This window comes from Felis catus, chromosome A2 (genome assembly GCF_018350175.1).
Source record: "Felis catus isolate Fca126 chromosome A2, F.catus_Fca126_mat1.0, whole genome shotgun sequence".
Lineage (NCBI taxonomy): Eukaryota > Metazoa > Chordata > Mammalia > Carnivora > Felidae > Felis > Felis catus.
The window spans coordinates 65,544,221-65,562,764 of record NC_058369.1 but is presented as its reverse complement, the minus strand read 5'-3'; the positions used below and the strand labels follow the sequence as shown (position 1 = coordinate 65,562,764).

The window sequence follows — 18,544 nt, the reverse complement described above, 5'->3', positions numbered from 1 at the left end:
AATTTCACTGCGTGTGCCTTCCGAATCCCCCGGGATGCTTCTGTTTTTAAAACTGTGGTCAGGGGCTGCTTGGGTGTCTCCGTCGGTTGAGCGACTTCGGCTCAGGTCATGATCTCACAGTTTGTGGGTTCAAGCCCTGTGTCGGGCTGTGCTGGCAGCCCAGAGCCCGCTTCAGGTCCTCTGCCCCTCCCACACTCCCACTCTCTCCCTCAAAAATGAATAAAAGACATTAAAAACAAAACAACGGTGGTCAGACACGGAGGGTGGCAGGTGGCTGTTGCTCCGTGGTCATCCTTCCCCGCCCCAGGTGTGTGTCCTCAGTGGCTGGCGGGCTGCATCCGTCCACTGTCTTAGCGCTAACATGGGCATTTCTTCTGCAGAAACGGAGCACACGGATGAATATCCTCAGCAGCCAAAGCCCCCTCCAGCCGTCCACCCTGAGTACGGGTAAGCACAGCATGCCAGTCTGGGACTTTTCCTCATAAAGCTCCCATTCCCCCACCTCCACCCCCCAAGCTTCTCCAAGCCTCCAGGCCCTGCGGGCACCACGAGTTGTGCAGCTGTGGGCATCGGTTCCCTGCGCCGATCACGAGTGCGCTGTGCCTTCACGGGAGCCATTCTGTGGACGGGCCAGGACCCTCCCCTCCTCTGTCTTCCCTCCCACAGTGATTCATCGGACACAGCACTGGTTTCACGGCCACATCTCCAGGGAGGAGTCACACAGGATCATTAAGCAGCAGGGGCTGGTGGACGGGTAAGGAGGCGCCGTCCGGGAGCGGGCATCTGCTGAGGTTTCATTGTGCGAGCACATATTTCTCAGAGATCTGGGTGGTGGGCAGTCCTTACAGCCTCCTGTGAAAGAGGAGGTGTGGTTCAGGGTCAGCGTGCGTCGGGCCCAGCACAGCCAGTGAGTGTGGCAGAGGGAGGATCACAGCCCATCCTGTCCGCCCATCCATTACCAAGTTCTGCCTCTTGGCGGAAATGCAGAGAACACGGCCAGTTACTATTTTTTGGGTGGGTGGGGGGTAGGTATTTTGAGAGAAAGCATGTGAGCAGGGGAAGGGCAGAGAGAGAGGAGAGAGGGAATCCCAAGCAGGACCTATGCCGTCAGCACAAGAGCCCAGTGTCGGGACTCGATCTCGCAGAACCGTGAGATCGTGACGTGAGTTGAAACCAAGAGTCAGACGCTCGACTGCCTGAGCCACCCAGGCACCCCACAAGCCAGTTATTTTTCACTAATAAAGCAGCGGCAGTGGAAGAAAAATAGTTTTGCCCACCCCTTTCAGTGTGTGCATTTTATCAGCCAGCTTGTGCCGAGAACAAACAGCCACAGACTTTGGTGGCTTCGAGCCACAAAGATGTGCCGTTTCTCACGGCGGGAGTCCGTGGAGCCTGTCCTCACGTGGGCCAGCCGGCAGGGGGCAGGGGTCAGATGTTGCTATTGGATGGGGAGATGGGCACGTGTGCCAACGGGTTAGCCTGGGGTCACTCACACTGGAGCCGTCACAGGGTTCCTGGGAGTACGAGAGGTCAAACCCCAGTGCACAAGTACTTTTAAGGGCTAATATCCCATCGGCCGTGGCACCCCCCCCCCCCAGTCTTGCTCAGCATGGCTCTGGTTTCCTGTTTTTCATCTTTTACAAGTTTTATTATGGGAATTTTAAAAAGTTACCCAAGGGAGAAAAGTATAGTGAGCCCCCACTTAATCCTTGTCTGGTTCTATCAGTTCGCTAATTTCAGTTTGTCTGTTTCCCTTCCCACCATTGTTGGTTTCTCTTCTACTCCTCCTCCCTGGGTCCTTCTGGAATATTTTAAAATTAAAATCCCAGACATTCCACATTTTTACCAGTAAACGTAGTTAGTGTGTCTCTAAAAAATAAAGACCTCTGCCTTTTGACACAGCCACAAAATCATTGTTACCCTTAATGCAATAAACAAGAATTCCTTAATATCATCTAAAATCCAATCTGGGTTAAAACTTCCCTAATTGTTGCCAAAAAAAAAAAAAAAAAAAATCCTCTACATTGAGCTGGTTCAAATCGGGACCAACAAATTGCCTTTGGTTGCTAGATCTTTCGGGTCTCCTCAGATACCACCGTCTCCCTCTGCTTTTCTTCTGTGGCTCTTTCTCGCGTGTCTGTGTGTGGGAGGAGCGGTGGGTTGCTAGCCGTGCACTTGTGGTTCCTCGAATACCCTCTTCTGTCTCCCTTGTTCCCTGTCACGCGGTAGATGGAGCAGCACGTGAATGCACGTGTGTGTGCATGTATGTATCTATATGCCCTTGTGTGGTAGTGTGTGTGTGTGTATGTGTTTATACCTGTGTGTGTGAATGCACGTGTGTATGTGCATATGTGTGTGTGTGTGTGTCTATATGCCCTTGTGTGGCCGTGTGTATGTGGATACCTGTGTCTGTGAATGCACATGTGTGTGTACCTATATGTTTGTGTGCGTCTATATGCCCTTGTGCGGTCATGTGTGTGTGTGTACCTATGTGTGAATGCATGTGTGTGCGTGTTTGTGTCTATATGCCCTGGTGCGGTCGTGTGTGTGTGTGTGTGTGTGTGTGTGTACCTGTGTGTGTGAATGCACGTGTGTGTGCATGTGTATGTGTGTATCTATATGCACATGTGTGTTCCTGTGCACCCAGATACACAAGATGTGTACGTGTGTATATGCGTGTGCACGTGCCTGTGTCCGTGTATGTATGCGTGGGCAGGTGTATGCACGCACTCTCACGCCCCACCAACCCGCAGACTCGTGCAGAGGGCGAGCTCCCTGCCCCCTTCCCCTCTGCCCGCAGCCCATCCCACAACCTGGAGAAGGATCTTTCCAGGGGCAAACCTACCTGTGTCTTCCCCTCTGCTAAAATACCCCTGGCGGCTCATGTCATTTCCTACAGCATCTCTGGCTCTGTCCCCAACCCTCCCCACCCCTACCCCTCCGCGGCCCCCGGTCTCCACCTCCCTCTGTCTGTACCCCACTCCTCCGCTGGCGGAAGGAAACTTCTTTGTCCAGATTTGAGTTCTTTGTAGCTTTCCCTTCCCCCAGGGCAGAGAGAGGGGTCCCGTCCCGGGGCTCACGCAGCACCGTCAGAGCCCTAGCAGTGCTCGCCAGCCACGGAGGAATCGTCTGTATACACCTCCTCAGATTTGACCAGTGCCCCTGTCGATCCTGGAAGCCAAGGTTCGTCCGTGGCTTCTGCTAGCTGTGTGACCCTGGGGAACCTGCTGACTTCTCTGTGTCCCACTTTCCACATCATGAAATGAGGACAGGGGCGCCCGGGCGGCTCAGTCGGTTGAGCGTCCGCCTCTTGGTGTTGGCTCAGGTCATGAGCCCGGGGTCGTGGGATTGAGCCCTGTGTCACAGTGTGGGGCCTGCTGGGGCTTCTCTCTCTCCCTCTTCCCCTCCCGTGCTCACATTCTCTCCTCCTCTTTCTCAAAGAAAAAAAAGAAAGAAATGAGGACATTGACAGGGTCACCGTTGGGGCTGAATGAGTCCATGTGTGCAGTGACCGTGACCGTGCTGTGACCCAGATCACGGTCAGGCCCTGGCACAGCCCGCTAGCTCCTGGGTCTCCACGAGCACACTGGTGAGCACATCTGAAGGGGCTCCCCGCTGTACCTTGTCCTCACCACGTCCCTCTCTGTGCTGCGTTCAAGACTTCCTGACCCGGCCACGTGTCGTGACACATAGTCTTCTCCGCGGCCTGTCTTTACTCAGGGTCTGGGGTTTGCTGGTGGCGATCGCTGTCCCCTCGGGCTCCCACGGGCCGTGCGCTGTCGTGCACGGGTCCATTTTCCCGGCGGCCAGTCTCCTTGTCGGGGCTGCGGGACGGGCATCATGGAGCTGATCCGTGGCAGGTCTGGGAATCTTGCGGACTCCCAAGCCACACGCTTTTCAGCCCACAGGCTCTGAGTTAGTAATCACTGCCGGCAGGTGGCTGTTGGGCATGACCTATAAAACCCAAGCCTTTGGGGTCGCCTCAGGATTTCCCCGGGTCGAGCCCAAACACAGGCAGTGGGACAGTGCCCGTTCCCCTGGCTACTCTGGGGCCACAAAGTGACAGGGAGCTAACTAAGGTGACAGAGACACCGAGCTTTCCCTGTCAGACAGCCTGGAGCCCTAGAAGCTCCTGGGCTTCTCCCGGAAGGATGGATTCTTTGGAACGAAATCACCCCGAAGGCAGATGTTTGACGTAGACCAAGAACAGGGTGTGCGGCTCTGCCCAGGGGAGGGGGTAGGCCCCCTGGCCCCCTCGAGGTGCTGTGTGATGCCCACACCCCACGTGGGTCCTGCGATTCTTAGCACCGTCCCCCCCTGCCCACCCCTCGAGTCGTGGGACTCAGCTCTGGCTGGCGTCTCCCAGACGGTGTTCTGAAGAACATGCCTTCTGGAAATTCTAGAACACAGGGGTGTGTGGTCCAGTAAGACTGGAAAACAGGTGTGCGTGGTCCCCGTAAGGCTGGAAAACTGAGCTGGAGCCCCCAGGTGCTCACAGCGAATGTTCCCATTTTAAAGGCTCTGAGAAGACCCGTAGTAAAATAAAACATTTACTTGCTTTTTTAAAAAAATACTAATTTTTGAGAGAGAGAAAACATGACCAGGAGAGGGGCAGAGAGAGAGAGAGAGAGAGAGAGAGAGAGAGAGAGAATCCCAAGCAGGCTCTGCACTGTGAACACAGAGCCCGACGCAGGGCTGGATCCCACGACCCTGGGATCATGACCTTGAGCCGAAATTAAGAGTCGCTTAACCGACTAAGCCCCCCAGGCGCCCCTTCTTGGCCTCTTTGATACAGGACTTTCCAGTCTAGTTAGCTGCTTTCCGTCTTAACACTTCAGTCTGATGATGGCTTCACTGGTGACTCAGAGTTTGGTTTTAATACCTTTGAAAAGCAGGCTTAGGTCCGTGTCGCTTGGATGCTGGCGTTGGGACATTTTTCTCTTCCTTTCTCAGGTGCATTAACGGTCTTTGCAGCCACTGCCAGGTGTGCTCACGTGAAAGCAAAGACCAGTCCTTCTTTGTGCTTTTCTGATTTGTATGTGGGGTTTTTTTTTTATCTTGAAATAAATTCCAAATCGTGGAAAAGTTGCCAGAGGAACGTAATGAATTCCTGTACGCGTTTTCTCAGATTTCCCAGCCGTCAACACGGTGGCCCGTTTGGTTTATCATAGTCTCTCTCCTCCCCTCCCTCCTCCTTTTTTTGTCTGAACCATTTTGGGAGTAAGTGACAGCATGATGTCCCTTGTCTCCTACTTATCCCAGTAGGAAATTTCTAAGAACAAGGACTTGTCTTATTACATAACCAGAGTACCGTTAGAAAAACCAGGAACTAGGGGCGTCTGGGTGGCTCAGTCGGTTAAGTGTCCGACTTCGGCTCAGGTCATGATCTCTCAGTTCGTGAGTTCTAGCCCCGCGTCGGGCTCTGCGCTGACCGCTCGGAGCCTGGAGCCTGCTTCCAATTCTGTGTCTCCCTCTCTCTCTCCCTGTCCCCTGCTCATGCTCTGTCTCTCTCTAAAAAATAAACATTTTTTTAAAAATTAAAAAAAAATTAGGAAGTAAACATCCGTGTGGTTCTGGTATCCAGTATGCACACCTATTCCAACTTTCCCTAGTGGTTCTGATCACATCCTTTGTGGGAAAAGAAAAAAACCCTTAATTCTAAATACTCCCTACACGATGTGTCTCTTTAGCCTTTCTGTCCTTTGTCGACACATGGTCTGGGAAGAAGCCAGGAATTGCAGAGCGCCCCTTGGCTTGAACGCGTCTGGTCGCTCGGGGTTCAGCTGGGTCACCACTTTGCAGGAAGGGACATCGAGTCACTGGTGGTGTACAGTCAGGAGGATTGTCTCGTTCCCGGTGCAGGTGCCTCGAATGCTTGGTGGTGACGGTATTGACCGGGTTTCTCTGACGGACGGTCACCGTGTTTCCCTTTGTAATAAATACGTATTAGGGGGATGATGGTTTGAGTCTGAAAACACTGTTTTTCACCAATTTTCATCTGCTGATGTCCACGCCCATTAACAATCGTCTTGATCGGTAGTAACCTGCAAGACGGTTTCTAACCCATCGTTCCCGACCTAGTTAGTTTCCTTTCTGCTCTCAGGAAGCGCTTTCTCCTCTCCGCTGTTAATTTCGTCGTCTGTTTATTTGTAATATCTGTATATACTCACGGATTCCTGTTTTATCCTCTGGGTTATAACCTGTCACTTCTGATACTTAACCTCTGATGCTGCCTCCTGGATCATGACCCTTTGAACGTATTACTTTCCGGCACAAAATGGTCCAGTTACATCATATTCTTTCCCTGCCGTGGCCCTAGAGTCCATTGCATCTCCGAGGAGCTCTGGGTCCTTTCAGTGCAGGGTGATATTCAGAAACCAGGCTGGATGCGAGGCCCCTGCAGCCACCGCAGGCCACCCGGATACTAAGGCATCATGGCTGCAAGCCTGTCTTAGCAGCAGGAGCAGGGAAATGTGTGAGTGTGTGTATATGTGTATGCACAGGTGCACACATATACCTACGCGTCTAAGAAGTCTGCATTTTAAAAGTTTACCATCAGCTGATCTTTTTCCATTCCCAGGCTTTTTCTCCTCCGAGACAGCCAGAGCAATCCAAAGGCTTTTGTGCTCACGCTGTGTCATCATCAGAAAATTAAAAATTTCCAGATCCTTCCTGTAAGTATCGGTCATATCACACCAAGCCTCGTTTTTGTTCGTTTTCTGGGTCCGTGCTTCCTGAATTTTCACATTCCAAATGAACCAAACTACAGATCGATCGTTAGGCATCAGACAGGCCCAAGCTCACAAGAGGGATACTTGCAAGAGTCTCTGGAGAGGGCTGTTGTCTGACATTGGGGACGGCATTTCCGCAGAAATAATATTTAAAATGGTGGCGTTGCACTGAGGCCCACCCGTGTTGTAGCTGACTCGGCACCAATGGGGAGGAGCGAGGTCAGCTGGCGGGTGGACGTATGACAGAGCCGTGAGCCGGGGAGCCTGGCGCCGGGGCACGTATGGCACAAGACAGGGTCTTCACGGTAGGTTTGACTCTCGGCCACTCGAATCTGAGGATTGGTCTGATTTATGCTGGTGTGTACCTGGTGACCCAAGAAAGTTGTAGAAACACTGACCCGTGGTCACATGGCCCCAAACGAGAAGTTGCATTGCACTTTCACTCGGTCCTTGGATCAGAAAACAGGAGTACCTCGGTGGCTCAGTCGGTTAAGTGTCCGACTTCGGCTCAGGTCATGATTTATGGTTTGTGAGTTCGAGCCCCACGTCGGGCTCTGTGCTGACAGTTCAGAGCCTGGAGCCTGCTTCAGATTCTGTGTCTCCCTTTCTGCTCCTCCCCGCTCACTCTCCGTCTCTCTCTCTCTCTCAAAAATAAATAAACATTAAAAAGAAACAAAAAAAGAGTCTACCTTTGAGCAGCTCTGAAAACATCATTACCAAATACGTCAGTCAGCACCATTTTTTTAAAGAAAATTTTTGTTAGATTTTTCAAGCGTAAGTTCTGTCTCTCTTTGGTGTTCCAAAGCTCAGATTCTAGTTCATGACTGAGTGCTTCTGTGAGAGACAGCTGTCTGCACCTCCATGAAGCCACCATTTAGTTGGGGATACTATATACAAAATTGACATTAGGTGTTTTACATAATTAAGTGATAGATTCTGCAGGTGGTAGTAACGTTCCTGAAATGTTTCCTGCGGGGCCCAAACCCAGGAAATATTCTGCCGAAAGAGGGGAATGACGTCTTTTCCTGTCAGGGATTCACAGTCCGGCGGCCACGGAAAGTTCCAGAAGGCTCGACATAACCGAATGCATCTGTTTCACACTGTTGAGCCTCGTGTTTCCGAAGCTTGCCTGAGCCTAGGATTGTGGCATCCCAGGAGTCACATGGAGGCAGGAAACGCGGGCTGGAGAAGGTCAGGGCCGTCTGGGTAGCTTTTGTGGATCTGAGCAAGCCACCAGCCGGGCACGTCCTGTGGTGCCCTCGCCTCTGGCTGTGTTTCGATGCCCTCGTTCTACAAATAAGGACAAGGAGAGCCCGAGGGCTGCCAGCGGCTCGCCCTGGACCCCAGTGGGAGGAAGGGACCGGGTCTGGCTCTGAGGCCAGGCTTCCCCAAGTCCATAAAGCATTCTGCGCAAACCTGGGAATCATCAGCCAAGGAGAAGTGCTTCGTCCATGGTTCGTTCTGTTTACCGCTGCCTCCTGTCGTGGACACAGCGTTCTCGTTCTCTTCGCCTGAGATCGAACATCGAGTGAAAACGTATCTTACGGGCAGGCAGAGTGGGTAATGCCGTTCGCCCAAAGAACTCCAAATTCTAGAAGTTATCAGGGTAGCTTGAGACTTAGAGCAACAAGACAGCAGCCCCTGTGCTTGAAAACGGGGTGTGTTGTGCATCCAGCAGTATTTTGGAGTCAAGAAGGGGTTCTGGGTTTACCACTGAGACATTTCAAGCCAGTTTGCTCCATGAGGATGACAGCACTTGCAGCCTTTTTTTAAAAAAGTATTTATTTATTGAGAGAGAGAGAATCCCGAGCGGGGTCTGCACGGTTAGCACAGAGCCCGACTGGGGGCCCGAACTCCCCAACTGAGAGATCATGACCTGAGCTGAAATCAAGAGCGGGAGCCTAACCCACCGAGCCCCCACCCCCACCCCAGGCGCCCCAGAGCTCTGCAGTCCTTGAATGTCACCTTCGCAGAGTTCAACCTGGCGTCAGGAAAGTCGTTCGCTGTGGGAGGGACCGCGGAGTGCCCTCCACCCCCCACCTTGACAAAAAATAGCCACCAAACGCGGGGGGCTGGGGAGGCGCTTTCCGCAGCTGCTCTTACCAGCCACGCCTTGCGGTGACCCCACACTCGCGCCGCCGCGTTCCCCGAGGGGCGGCCGCTAACGTGGTGAGTGTTCTCGTGTCCCCGTAGTGCGAGGATGACGGGCAGATCTACTTCAGCCTTGACGACGGGAACACCAAGTTCTCCGACCTGATCCAGCTCGTGGACTTCTACCAGCTCAACAAAGGAGTCCTGCCTTGCAAACTGAGGCACCACTGCATCCGCGTGGCCTTATGACCTCACACTGACTCTCGGCGGAGCCTGGAGGAAGCTGACACTGGAACGAGGGAAGGGGATGTACGTCGCGAAGAGCACACGTCTGTTGTTCTGCACCCTGGGGAGGGCGGGGGGTGGGGGGGGGTGGGTCCGTCGGGGCCGGCCGCCCGGGACGGACCGGTCGCTGGACTGGACGGTGATTTGCTGCTGCGGAGCCGGCAGGAGCGTCTCCCTCCGCACCGGCGAGATCAGGGAGGCGCCGGAGAGCAGGTGCAGGTGGGAGAGGAAACCGGAGCGATGGTCTCGGCTGGGCCACGTCGGAACCAGAACCGGAGACGAGTAATTGGAAGTGAACTCTTGCCCTGGAATAATCTTGACAATTAAAACTGATATGTTTACTTTTTTTGTATCGATCACTTTTTGCACTCCTCCTTTGTTTTCAATATTGTACTCGGCCTCTGTCAGAGGGGGTGTGGTGTCCAGTGCGCAGGCTCCAGAGACTGGCTGCGGGGGGGCCCGCCCCCTGGTTGTTGCCGGAGGGTGGTGCCGGCCCTGTGCAGTTGCCGGGGGCGGATTCGGCTCCCAGGTCACAAACCACCCCCAGCCCCTCCCAGAATACTTGAAGAGCTTCTTTTTTTTAAATAAATAAAAGGTGTCACCTGTGGTAGGCATTTGGCACGTTTTGTGGACCCAGGCAACCACGTCTGTCGGTCATTCCCGTATGCACAGATGTCCTGCACACCTGTTACCTGTGTGTCCTATCCTCCACAGTTCAGGAGACCTGGGTTGTTTGTTTGTTTGTTTGTTTGTTGTTTGTTTTGGAAAATGCTCTGTTCCACAACACGGCAGCGGGCCCCTTAGCTGGACGCAGGGAGCGTCCCCGGGACACACCGGGCACCCAGGGCCGGCCGCTGGGGGCCCCCTTTCAGCCTGTTCTAGGGCGATCGCTGCCTTACTCTTAACACCCCCCCCCCCCCCCGCCGCCCCCACCGTGTCTGGGTCCCTTCCTGGCTCTTGTCCCTCCCGGGGGTTGAAGGATCTAAAAGGAAAATGGCACTTGGTTGACTTCCCGCTGTGGCCCGGGAGTTTCCATGGTGATAAAGACGGAAACATTGGAAAGGGCATGTCTGCAGCCTGGCATTTAAAGGTCTTGGCTCCATAGCCTCCATTCTGCTGAAAACCCCCTTGAGCCGGTGCACGCGGGGGCTCCCCCTCAGACGGCTGGCGCTCAGAAGTACCTCACAGCAGTCATAGGCATTGAAGAGTCTTATCAACGCACCCTGTTTACCCCTCTGGGGGGCTGAGTCACACGGGGGTGGGGAGGGCTGGAGTGTCCCTCCGCACGCCCCTTAGCAGAGTCACCAGGTGAGAGAGTGGCCGTGTCCTTCCCTTCGGTCTCTGCAGAGCAGAAAGGTCTCCCTTGACAGGTGTACAGACTAGTGTGGTGCAAATGGTCCCCTTTTCTGAGATCAGTCACCACACGTGACTGGTCCTCTGGATGGGTGCCAGCCACTAGGTGGCCTGGCCCTGACCCAGCACCATGCCCCTGGAGGAATGTGCCCACGGTGTGGGACACATGTGGCCGGCTTCAGTGACACAGATGCCCTCGAAGGAACTCTAGGGTCTAGAAACACTGTATTTCACTTTACAGGTCTCACTCTACTCGTCTTCCGTGAAACGTCTACTTACACAAACACAGACTTTGTGGTAAAACGTTTTGAACCATAAACGCTCAGCTGCGTTCTCTTCTTTCTGTGGCCACTTCTGTCTTTCAGACTATTGACAAGTAGGTAATTCTCAAGTCCTACCTGGCGGCAAGCTTCCGGGGCCCTTCACCTTGGATCGGCTCTTTATTCGCACAGTTCGACATTTTTCTTTTCACCGGTTGGAAGCCGAACCTTTAAAAAGTTCTATGATTTCTTTTTCCTTTTTTTTTTTCTCTTTACATAGACCCGTAAGACGAGACTCTCACGGCCCTCTCCGATAGACAGCATCCACAGCATTTTGTATTTATAAACCTGCCTTTGATTTAAAAGGAAGACAAAAGCTGGCCTCTGACGCACAGTCTGTGTGTCGCCGGTTTGACGTAGTCTTTTGGACCTCCCTGGCCGCGGTCAAGTGCTGGAGGGTGGGACCCCCACCCCCCAGTCTGCAGCTGTCTCACTGCTGGGCCTGGTGGCTGGGAGTTCCCCCCCGAAAGCAGCCGGTCCCTCAAGGATGTGGGCGTCCGGCCCAGCCACTCAGGGGCTGAAGGACGTTCAACTTTTATTTTTGTATTTAGATGACATGAATGTAAACGGGACAGCTCAGGGTCATTTTAGAGCCTGTTGACTTTTTAATCTCTCTGCCTGTGATTTTCCTCTCCGAAGTCGAAAACCCCACATAGCAACCTGGACTTTGTTGGGAAGGAAATACCAAATGCCTCGGGGATTCAAGGTTCATGGGTGAGCTCTGTTCCCTTTGGTCGTTAAGTTCTAGAATGTTGTTTTGTTCGCTAAACCGTGAAGAAATACGTGCCTCAGTCTAGCTGTTTGGTCCTCTCTTTTCTGCACTTAATACCTGACGGTTTGACCAAGAGACTCACCTTTGCGGGGCGGGACCTGCTCGCGGTGGATGGCGATGTCACGGCACAAGCAGTGGTCTGACCTGTAAACATTTTCAGGGAATGCAGAAAGGGTTCAGGGACAAAACCTTTATTCCACATGCTTTGCTCCTTTCTGTACATAGCTCTGCGGCTTGTGAACCTAATTGTAAACGTTCAGGTATTTTTGTACAAATAAGGGACTTGACGTTCTGTTTCTTGTAATTAGAAATAAACATTACTGTAGCGTTCTTCATTTTCCACGGCTCGTGTGTCTGTCTGTTTCTGTGTTTTGAAACCCTCCAGCTGGGCAGCCCCTAAAAACCTTTGGAAATCACATAGACTACCAGCAGTGTGCTTCTTGGCGCTGGTCAAACACGAGTTGGAAAGGAATTGACGTGTGACGCACGAGCCCTCATGGCCCTGTTGAGAGACTCTGGACTCCGGTGACACAGGCCAGGTGCCTCCGTGTTGGTGCCAGGATCCTCTCAACGGCCTCTTCCCCCTGCACCCACACCGCAGAATCGCACGCCTCGGGGTGCTTCGGAGGTAGTCTGATCTCCACGCAAGTTTTGCAGACACCTCAAGAGACTCATGGATGTTTGCCTCTGAGAAATCCAGTGGCTTTGTTCCCGCTGTGGTGGGACAGAGCTGGGTTTTCTAGTCAAATAAGAAGTTGGTAGAAAGATCAAGGGAACGAATGCCCCGGGTCTCTGCTGCCCCAGGACCTCACTTGAGGGACTCCGGTGGGTGTACCCCTTACCTGTACTCAGGCCTGACTCACCGCCTCCCGTCCCACCCCGGGCAGAGAGTGAGGGAATACTGTCACGAGCCAGGCTTGTCCACCAGCAGGGGCACAGCTGTAGCGTTTGATCCCCTGTCATTTGTTTTCAGAATCCGGGTCCCTGATTTCTGCTCATCCCCTATGAGGCAGGCCCGTCTCGGGAGGAAGAGTAGTAGGAAGGATTTGATCTTGGTGTGCTCGCGAGACGGGTGTGTGTGACACGATCACGGTGGGCCTGGGGCGTGATCAGGTGTGGGGAGTCTGTGTTGTGGGCTGGGGCGTGTCCATAGTGCGGGAGACGAGAATCAGACGGGTGGGGGGAGGGGGCGCGTGGAGGGGGGCAGAGAGGGAGACTGGACCAGGCTGCTAGGTGCCGTGACACCAGAGTGTGCTGGAGTGGGGGTGTGGGGGCACCATGGCAAGGAAGAACCTCCTGTTTCCGTCCACCCAGAGCCCAAGGTAGGGGAGGAACCACCCGGCCGGGGTCTGAGATGTGGATTTCATGGTCCCTCCAAAGAAGATGATGTAAGCCATCAGGAGATGAACAGGTGGGCCAAAGGGCCAACTTGATCTGGGTCGAGTTTGTTATTGGTTTTTAAAACATATTTTGAGTGATGACTAAAGCCACAGGAAGAGATTTTAATGATTAAAAGAAAAACAAAACAAAACATGAGCTTGTTAACTGTCAAAAGTAAACTGTCTTACAGCTTTGGGTTTGCAGATGGTAAACTCAGTATCCGCCCCCATCTCATACCGGAAGCTGCACATTAACAAGAAGGGCAGGAAACACATGAAGCCTTAATCATTTTGCAGGGTTAGGCTTTGTCTGTCATCCCACAGTAGACGACGGGGCCGCTCACCTGGGGTGGCAAAGACCACAGACGGACATCTGTGGCTGCAGGTCTCAGCATGGCCAGCAGAGGGCATTCCAAGACACATGGGGCACCGGAGGGAACCCTAGTGACCCTTTCTGGGAAGCCTAGAATAAGCGCGGGGTTGACATTGATTGGTAAGTGTCATCCGCCACCCCCAGGAGAGAGTGTGCGCTTTCCCTCTGTAGATACATCAAAATCTTGTTTGATCTCTGGAAATGTTTCCTGAATTACATCTGTGTATATTTTTGTCCCATCACTGCACAGGGCAGGTCTTTTTTCAAAGACAGCAATTATGTGTGTGTTGGGTCCCCTTGACCTGCATTCTGATACCTTTGCTTTTTCTCAAACCCTCTTAACTCACTTCCCTTTGGCTTATCTACTGTGGCTCCAACATGTCCTCCGGGTCACGTAGGATGTTTCTGTGGGATCCCTTCTCTTGCTGCCTCCATGCGGACTCCACCGCCAGGAAGTCTGTGTATGGCCCTCCCACTTCTCCTTAACATTTGTTTATTTTGAGAGAGAGAAAGAGAGAGCATGAGCGGGGGGGGGAGCACAGAGGGAGAGAGAGAATCCCAAGCAGGCTTCATGATGTCAGCGTGGGGAACCCCATACGGGGCTCGAACCCATGAACTGTGAGATCACGACCCAAGCCAAAATCAAGAGTTGGACGCTTAACCGGCCAAGCCACCCAGGCGCCTCTCTCCTGCCTGTGTTTAGAGCCGTGTCCCTTGCCTTGAATATACTCCTTGAATGCGCCCATCTCTGCTTTGAGCTTCTGTGATCTGATTGCTTGATTTCTTTTTAAGTTTATACTGTATGTGGTTGCAATTTCAATCTAGCCCGTGGCAGTGTTTTTCCAGTGAGCGCTCTTTACTGTTTGATGTTTTTCCTGTCATTTTCTCCCTTTATCTTTGGGTCTCTTCACGGAGCATTGGTGCTGCTTCTCGGAGTAAGGTGAGTTCTTCTTGGACTCCCATTTATAGGAAGTTGGTGTGGGGAAGAAGACACGGGTTGTGTTTGAGACCAGAGGACAAAAACAAATACGTAGTACGTGTGTGAATTCCACGACCATGACAACAAGACGCTGAAGTTGATCATCCAGCTAACTCTTCTCTCTGCCTCTGGGCCCGCATGCCTTCCAGAGAAATCTCCTAAAATGATACATTAATTTGCAGAAGAATTTTTTTTTCCTTGGTTGGTCTACGGCAAATTACCACAATGTCATTTTGGAGAATTAGGGAATTTGGTTATTTGAAATAAGAATGACAAATCCTCTTAGAGAAGAAAAACTCTATGGTAACTGTATACTCAGACATGCACACACACACACACACACACACACACACACACACACGCCTCATTGTCTATGGGAGCTGTGTCACACAGTGCTCAAGGAGGCACAGAGTCCAGGGGCACCTGGGTGGCTCAGTCCGTTAAGCGTCCGACTTCCGCTCAGGTCGTGATCTCGCGGTTCGTGGGTTCGAGCCCCACATCGGGCTCTGTGCTGACAGCTCGGAGCCTGAAGCCTGCTTCGGATTCTGTGTCTCCCTCTCTCTCTGCCCCTCCCCTGTTCACACTCTGTCTCTCTCCTTCAAAAATAAATAAACATTAAAAATTTTTTTTTTTAAATGGAGGCCCAGAGTCCAGCTGGGAGATGCGTGGGTGAAAGATGAACATGGGGTGACCACAGGTAGACAGAGAGCGTGGTGTTTTCTAGTGTGTGCAGTCCGATATGCTACCACTAAGTACGCACACCTATTTAAATTTTAATTCTAATTCATAAAAATAAAACGAAAAGTTCCGTTCCAGGTGGCCCTGGCCACATACTAAGCGCTCAATAGCCACAAGTGGCTAGGGGCCGCCATGATGATCCGTGCGGACACAGAACGTCACCATCATTGCAGAAAGTTCTGGCGGGCAGCGCTGGTCTGGATGACTGATAGCAAACACTTACGTTACAGAAGTGGCCGTGGATGACGAGACCAAGGAGGGTCCGCTTTCGAGTCAGTCTCTTGTGTCTGGTTGATGCTCTGAATCGGCAAAACTCAGCCTCAGACCCAAGGCTAAGGGCCCCCCCGCCGAAGTCACACCTGTGCCTCAACCCCCGCGGAAGACACACGAGCTTCCCTTCTGCTACACCAGGATGACGCTGTCCACGGCCTTCATTCGGCTCTGGCCCACCTTGCTTTCCAGTTATAACTCAGAGCAATTTCACGTCACACACGTGTATCATGTATAGAACTTAGCGGTGTCTGCTTGGCCCGTCTTCCATCGCACACCCCTGGAGGTAAAGGACTTCCCAATCTGGGAAGATGGGTACCAGATGGTATCCAGACCATCTGGTACCACTCTGGAGTGAGCCAGCGCTGGGAGAGTTTCATTTGCTATGGCCAAGGTTACTCCATCAGTGACTATCCCCCCAGACTGAGTGTAATTTTAGTGCCTAAAGTGTGTGTTTGAACACAAGGGCCCTTGGTGCAAGCAGAAACCACACTGCTACTCATCTGAAGAGGTGGTGACCTCTGTCCCCGTAGGAGTCAAGAACAGGATGTGTAGGGCTTCTTGAGAGATGGTTTTGCATGAGCAATCATGTTGCAAACAGGGATCATTGTTGATGGCTTTACAGAATTCAGAATGAGTCCCTCCCTGGACAAAACCAGTCCCTGTTTGTGAGCGAAGGCAGGCCGTCCTGAAGGGAGCACCGTGGGGCTTCTCCCAGCCCACCAGTTCCAAAAGTAGGCCATTCTTGGCACATTTTTACATTAGAGGGAGGGGGCTTGCCTTGTTTTTTATTTTGTGCAAAGCAAGTAAAGTGGTATTGGTATTTTGTTACTGCACTCTTTCACAGTTTTATACAAAATATGACTGCACCGTATTTCTGAGCTGGCTGAGGCTTTTCCCTGGGGTGACTTTGAACCTAGGTGATCCACGTTAGTGCTGTTTAAGTCTCAGTCCTGCTAGAAGCTTAGACTCCACGAGGGGCACCTGGGTGGCTCAGTTGGTTAAGCGTCTGACTCTTGACTTCGGCTCGGGTCACGATCTCACGGTTTTGTGGGTTCGAGCCCCCAATCAGGCTCTGCGCTGACGACACGGAGCCCGCTTGGGATTCTCTCTCCCCCGCTCTCTCTGTTCCTCCCCTGCTGGCTCTCTCTCTCTCTCTCTCTCTCTCTCTCTCTCTCTCTCAAAAACTTGAAAAAAAAAATATTAGACGCCACAAACTACGCCAAACTTACCGTCTGATGCTTCTCTCCCAAATGGGTACCTTCAGGCATGGGTACAGGGGCATTCCTGGCCTCCCTCCTGGGGGTTCGGGTTTAGTGGGTTCCGTGAATGTGCCTGGTACCAGGCACCACGTGACCGGGAACAGCTCCCACTGGGAAGGGGGATTCTGGAGGCTTTCAAGAGAACAGGCTTGTGCCCTCTGCTATGCTGTAGCAGCAGACCTTGGGTAATCATTTAACACACCTGTAAAAGGAGGCTTAGGGCTGGAACAAGCGCAAGGCGGGGACTCTCGCGTTGTCCCCGCTGAGAGCCTCTGTCATCCGTCCCCTCTGGAAGACGGGCCACCCACACAGACTCTGTCCACCTCCCAGGGGAGGCTCAGACAGGAGCGTGCCACCGTCACACATTAGCGCGCCTGTCGTCCGTTTGCAGGCGGAAGAGGGGATCACATAGTCTGCTCGACCGTCGGAGCCGCTGAAGGGCGCTGGGGCCACGGGGCCCCACGCTGGCGTGCCAGGCGCCCCTCCCAGGCCACGGCCTTGTCACTCACCAGCTGGAAATAATACGGAAATGGAAGCAAGAGGGGCGCCCGGGGGGCTCAGTCAGTGAAGCGTCTGCCTTCGGCTCAGGTCACGATCTCACGGTTCGTGGGTTCGAGCCCCGCGTCGGGCTCTGTGCTGACGGCTCGGAGCCTGGAGCCCGCTTCGGATTCCGTGTCTCCCTCTCTCTCTGATCTTCCCTGCTTGCTCTGTCTCTCTCTCAAAAATAAACATTAGAAAAAGATTTTTTAATGGAAGCGAGAAATTCATGGAAGGAAAACCACAAATAGCTAAGGAACGTGTGAATATCATTTTTTTTTTAATTCAATAAAAAATAAAAATAGGAATAGCAGGTTGCTGGTCAGGGTTGCCTTCTCTAACTCTCTGTGCTCATTGTATCCCCCTCAATTTCGGGTTTTCCAAGTCTTGACCTCTTTTATTCCTCTGGAAAGAGACTATCCGTAGTGGCTTTTGAAGCTTTGACTACGAGCTACGGTAAGAAGTGCATTCATCGTGTGCCGGGGTGCGCCCACACACATACAGTTAAACCTTGGTTTGCAAGCATAATTCATTCCAGAAACACGCTTGTCATCCAAATCACTTGTAAATCAACGCGAATTTCCAGAAGCAGTGGCTCAGTTGTGATCATGTGGCGTTCGGTGTCACATGCGACCCGTGTTGCAAGACATTGCTCGTTTACCAAGTTAAAATGTTTACTCCTCTTGCAGAACCCTCGCAGAACAAGTTCATCGCAGTCCGAGGTTTTACTGTAATTGAAACAGAAGTTTTGGAAAATAGTGTTTCCCTTCTCCGGTGCAACACCTCTCTTTCTGATTGGATTCTACTTCATCTTTTAAAATGCTGGCCATGAGTGATTTCGGGATCCAACAGTGATTTGAAACCCTGAGCTGGAGAAAAGTACAGAGTTGAAGGATTTACACCACCCACGTCCGACCCCTACTTTGAAGTTACAGCAAATCAAGACTGTATTATTGGGGAAAGAACAGAGAGATCGATGGAACACAACAGAGCACCCAGAAGTAGACCCCCCCCATCAATATCATCAACTGATCTTGGGGCGCCTGGGGGTGCTCAGTGGGTTGAGCGTCCAACTATGGCTCAGGTCATGATCGCGCGGTTTGTGGGTTCGAGCCCCGTGTCGGGCTCTGTGCTGACAGCTCAGAGCCTGGAGCCTGCTTCAGATTCTGTGTTTCTTTTTCTCTGCACCTCCTCTGCTCTCTCTCTCTCTCTCTCTCTCTCAAAAATAAATAAAAATTTAAAAATTAAAAAATATATATATATACATATATATATATATATATATATATATATATATATATATATATAAAATCAACTGATCTTTGACAAAGGAACAAAAGCAACACAGTGGAGAAAGATGGTCCCTTCAACTGTTCTTGATGGAACAAGCAGACGTCCATGTGCAAAACAGCAAATCTAGACCCAGTCCCCACACCCTTCCCAAGCGCTAACTC

General features: G+C 52.2%; 1 protein-coding gene across 7 annotated transcripts in view; it reads left to right on the top strand.

Moving 5' to 3' along the window:
* GRB10 (growth factor receptor bound protein 10) overlaps positions 1-11,882 on the top strand; it is a 183,757-nt gene extending 171,875 nt beyond the window's left edge. For all 7 annotated transcript variants that reach the window (XM_023250176.2, XM_045052136.1, XM_045052138.1 and 4 more), the window contains 4 exons: positions 381-447; positions 667-754; positions 6,581-6,674; positions 8,925-11,882. In XM_023250176.2, coding sequence (XP_023105944.1) covers positions 381-447; positions 667-754; positions 6,581-6,674; positions 8,925-9,071 — 396 coding nt within the window. In that variant the 3' untranslated portion in view covers positions 9,072-11,882. The remainder of the gene's footprint in view (positions 1-380; positions 448-666; positions 755-6,580; positions 6,675-8,924) is intronic.
* Positions 11,883-18,544: the final 6,662 nt, after the last annotated feature.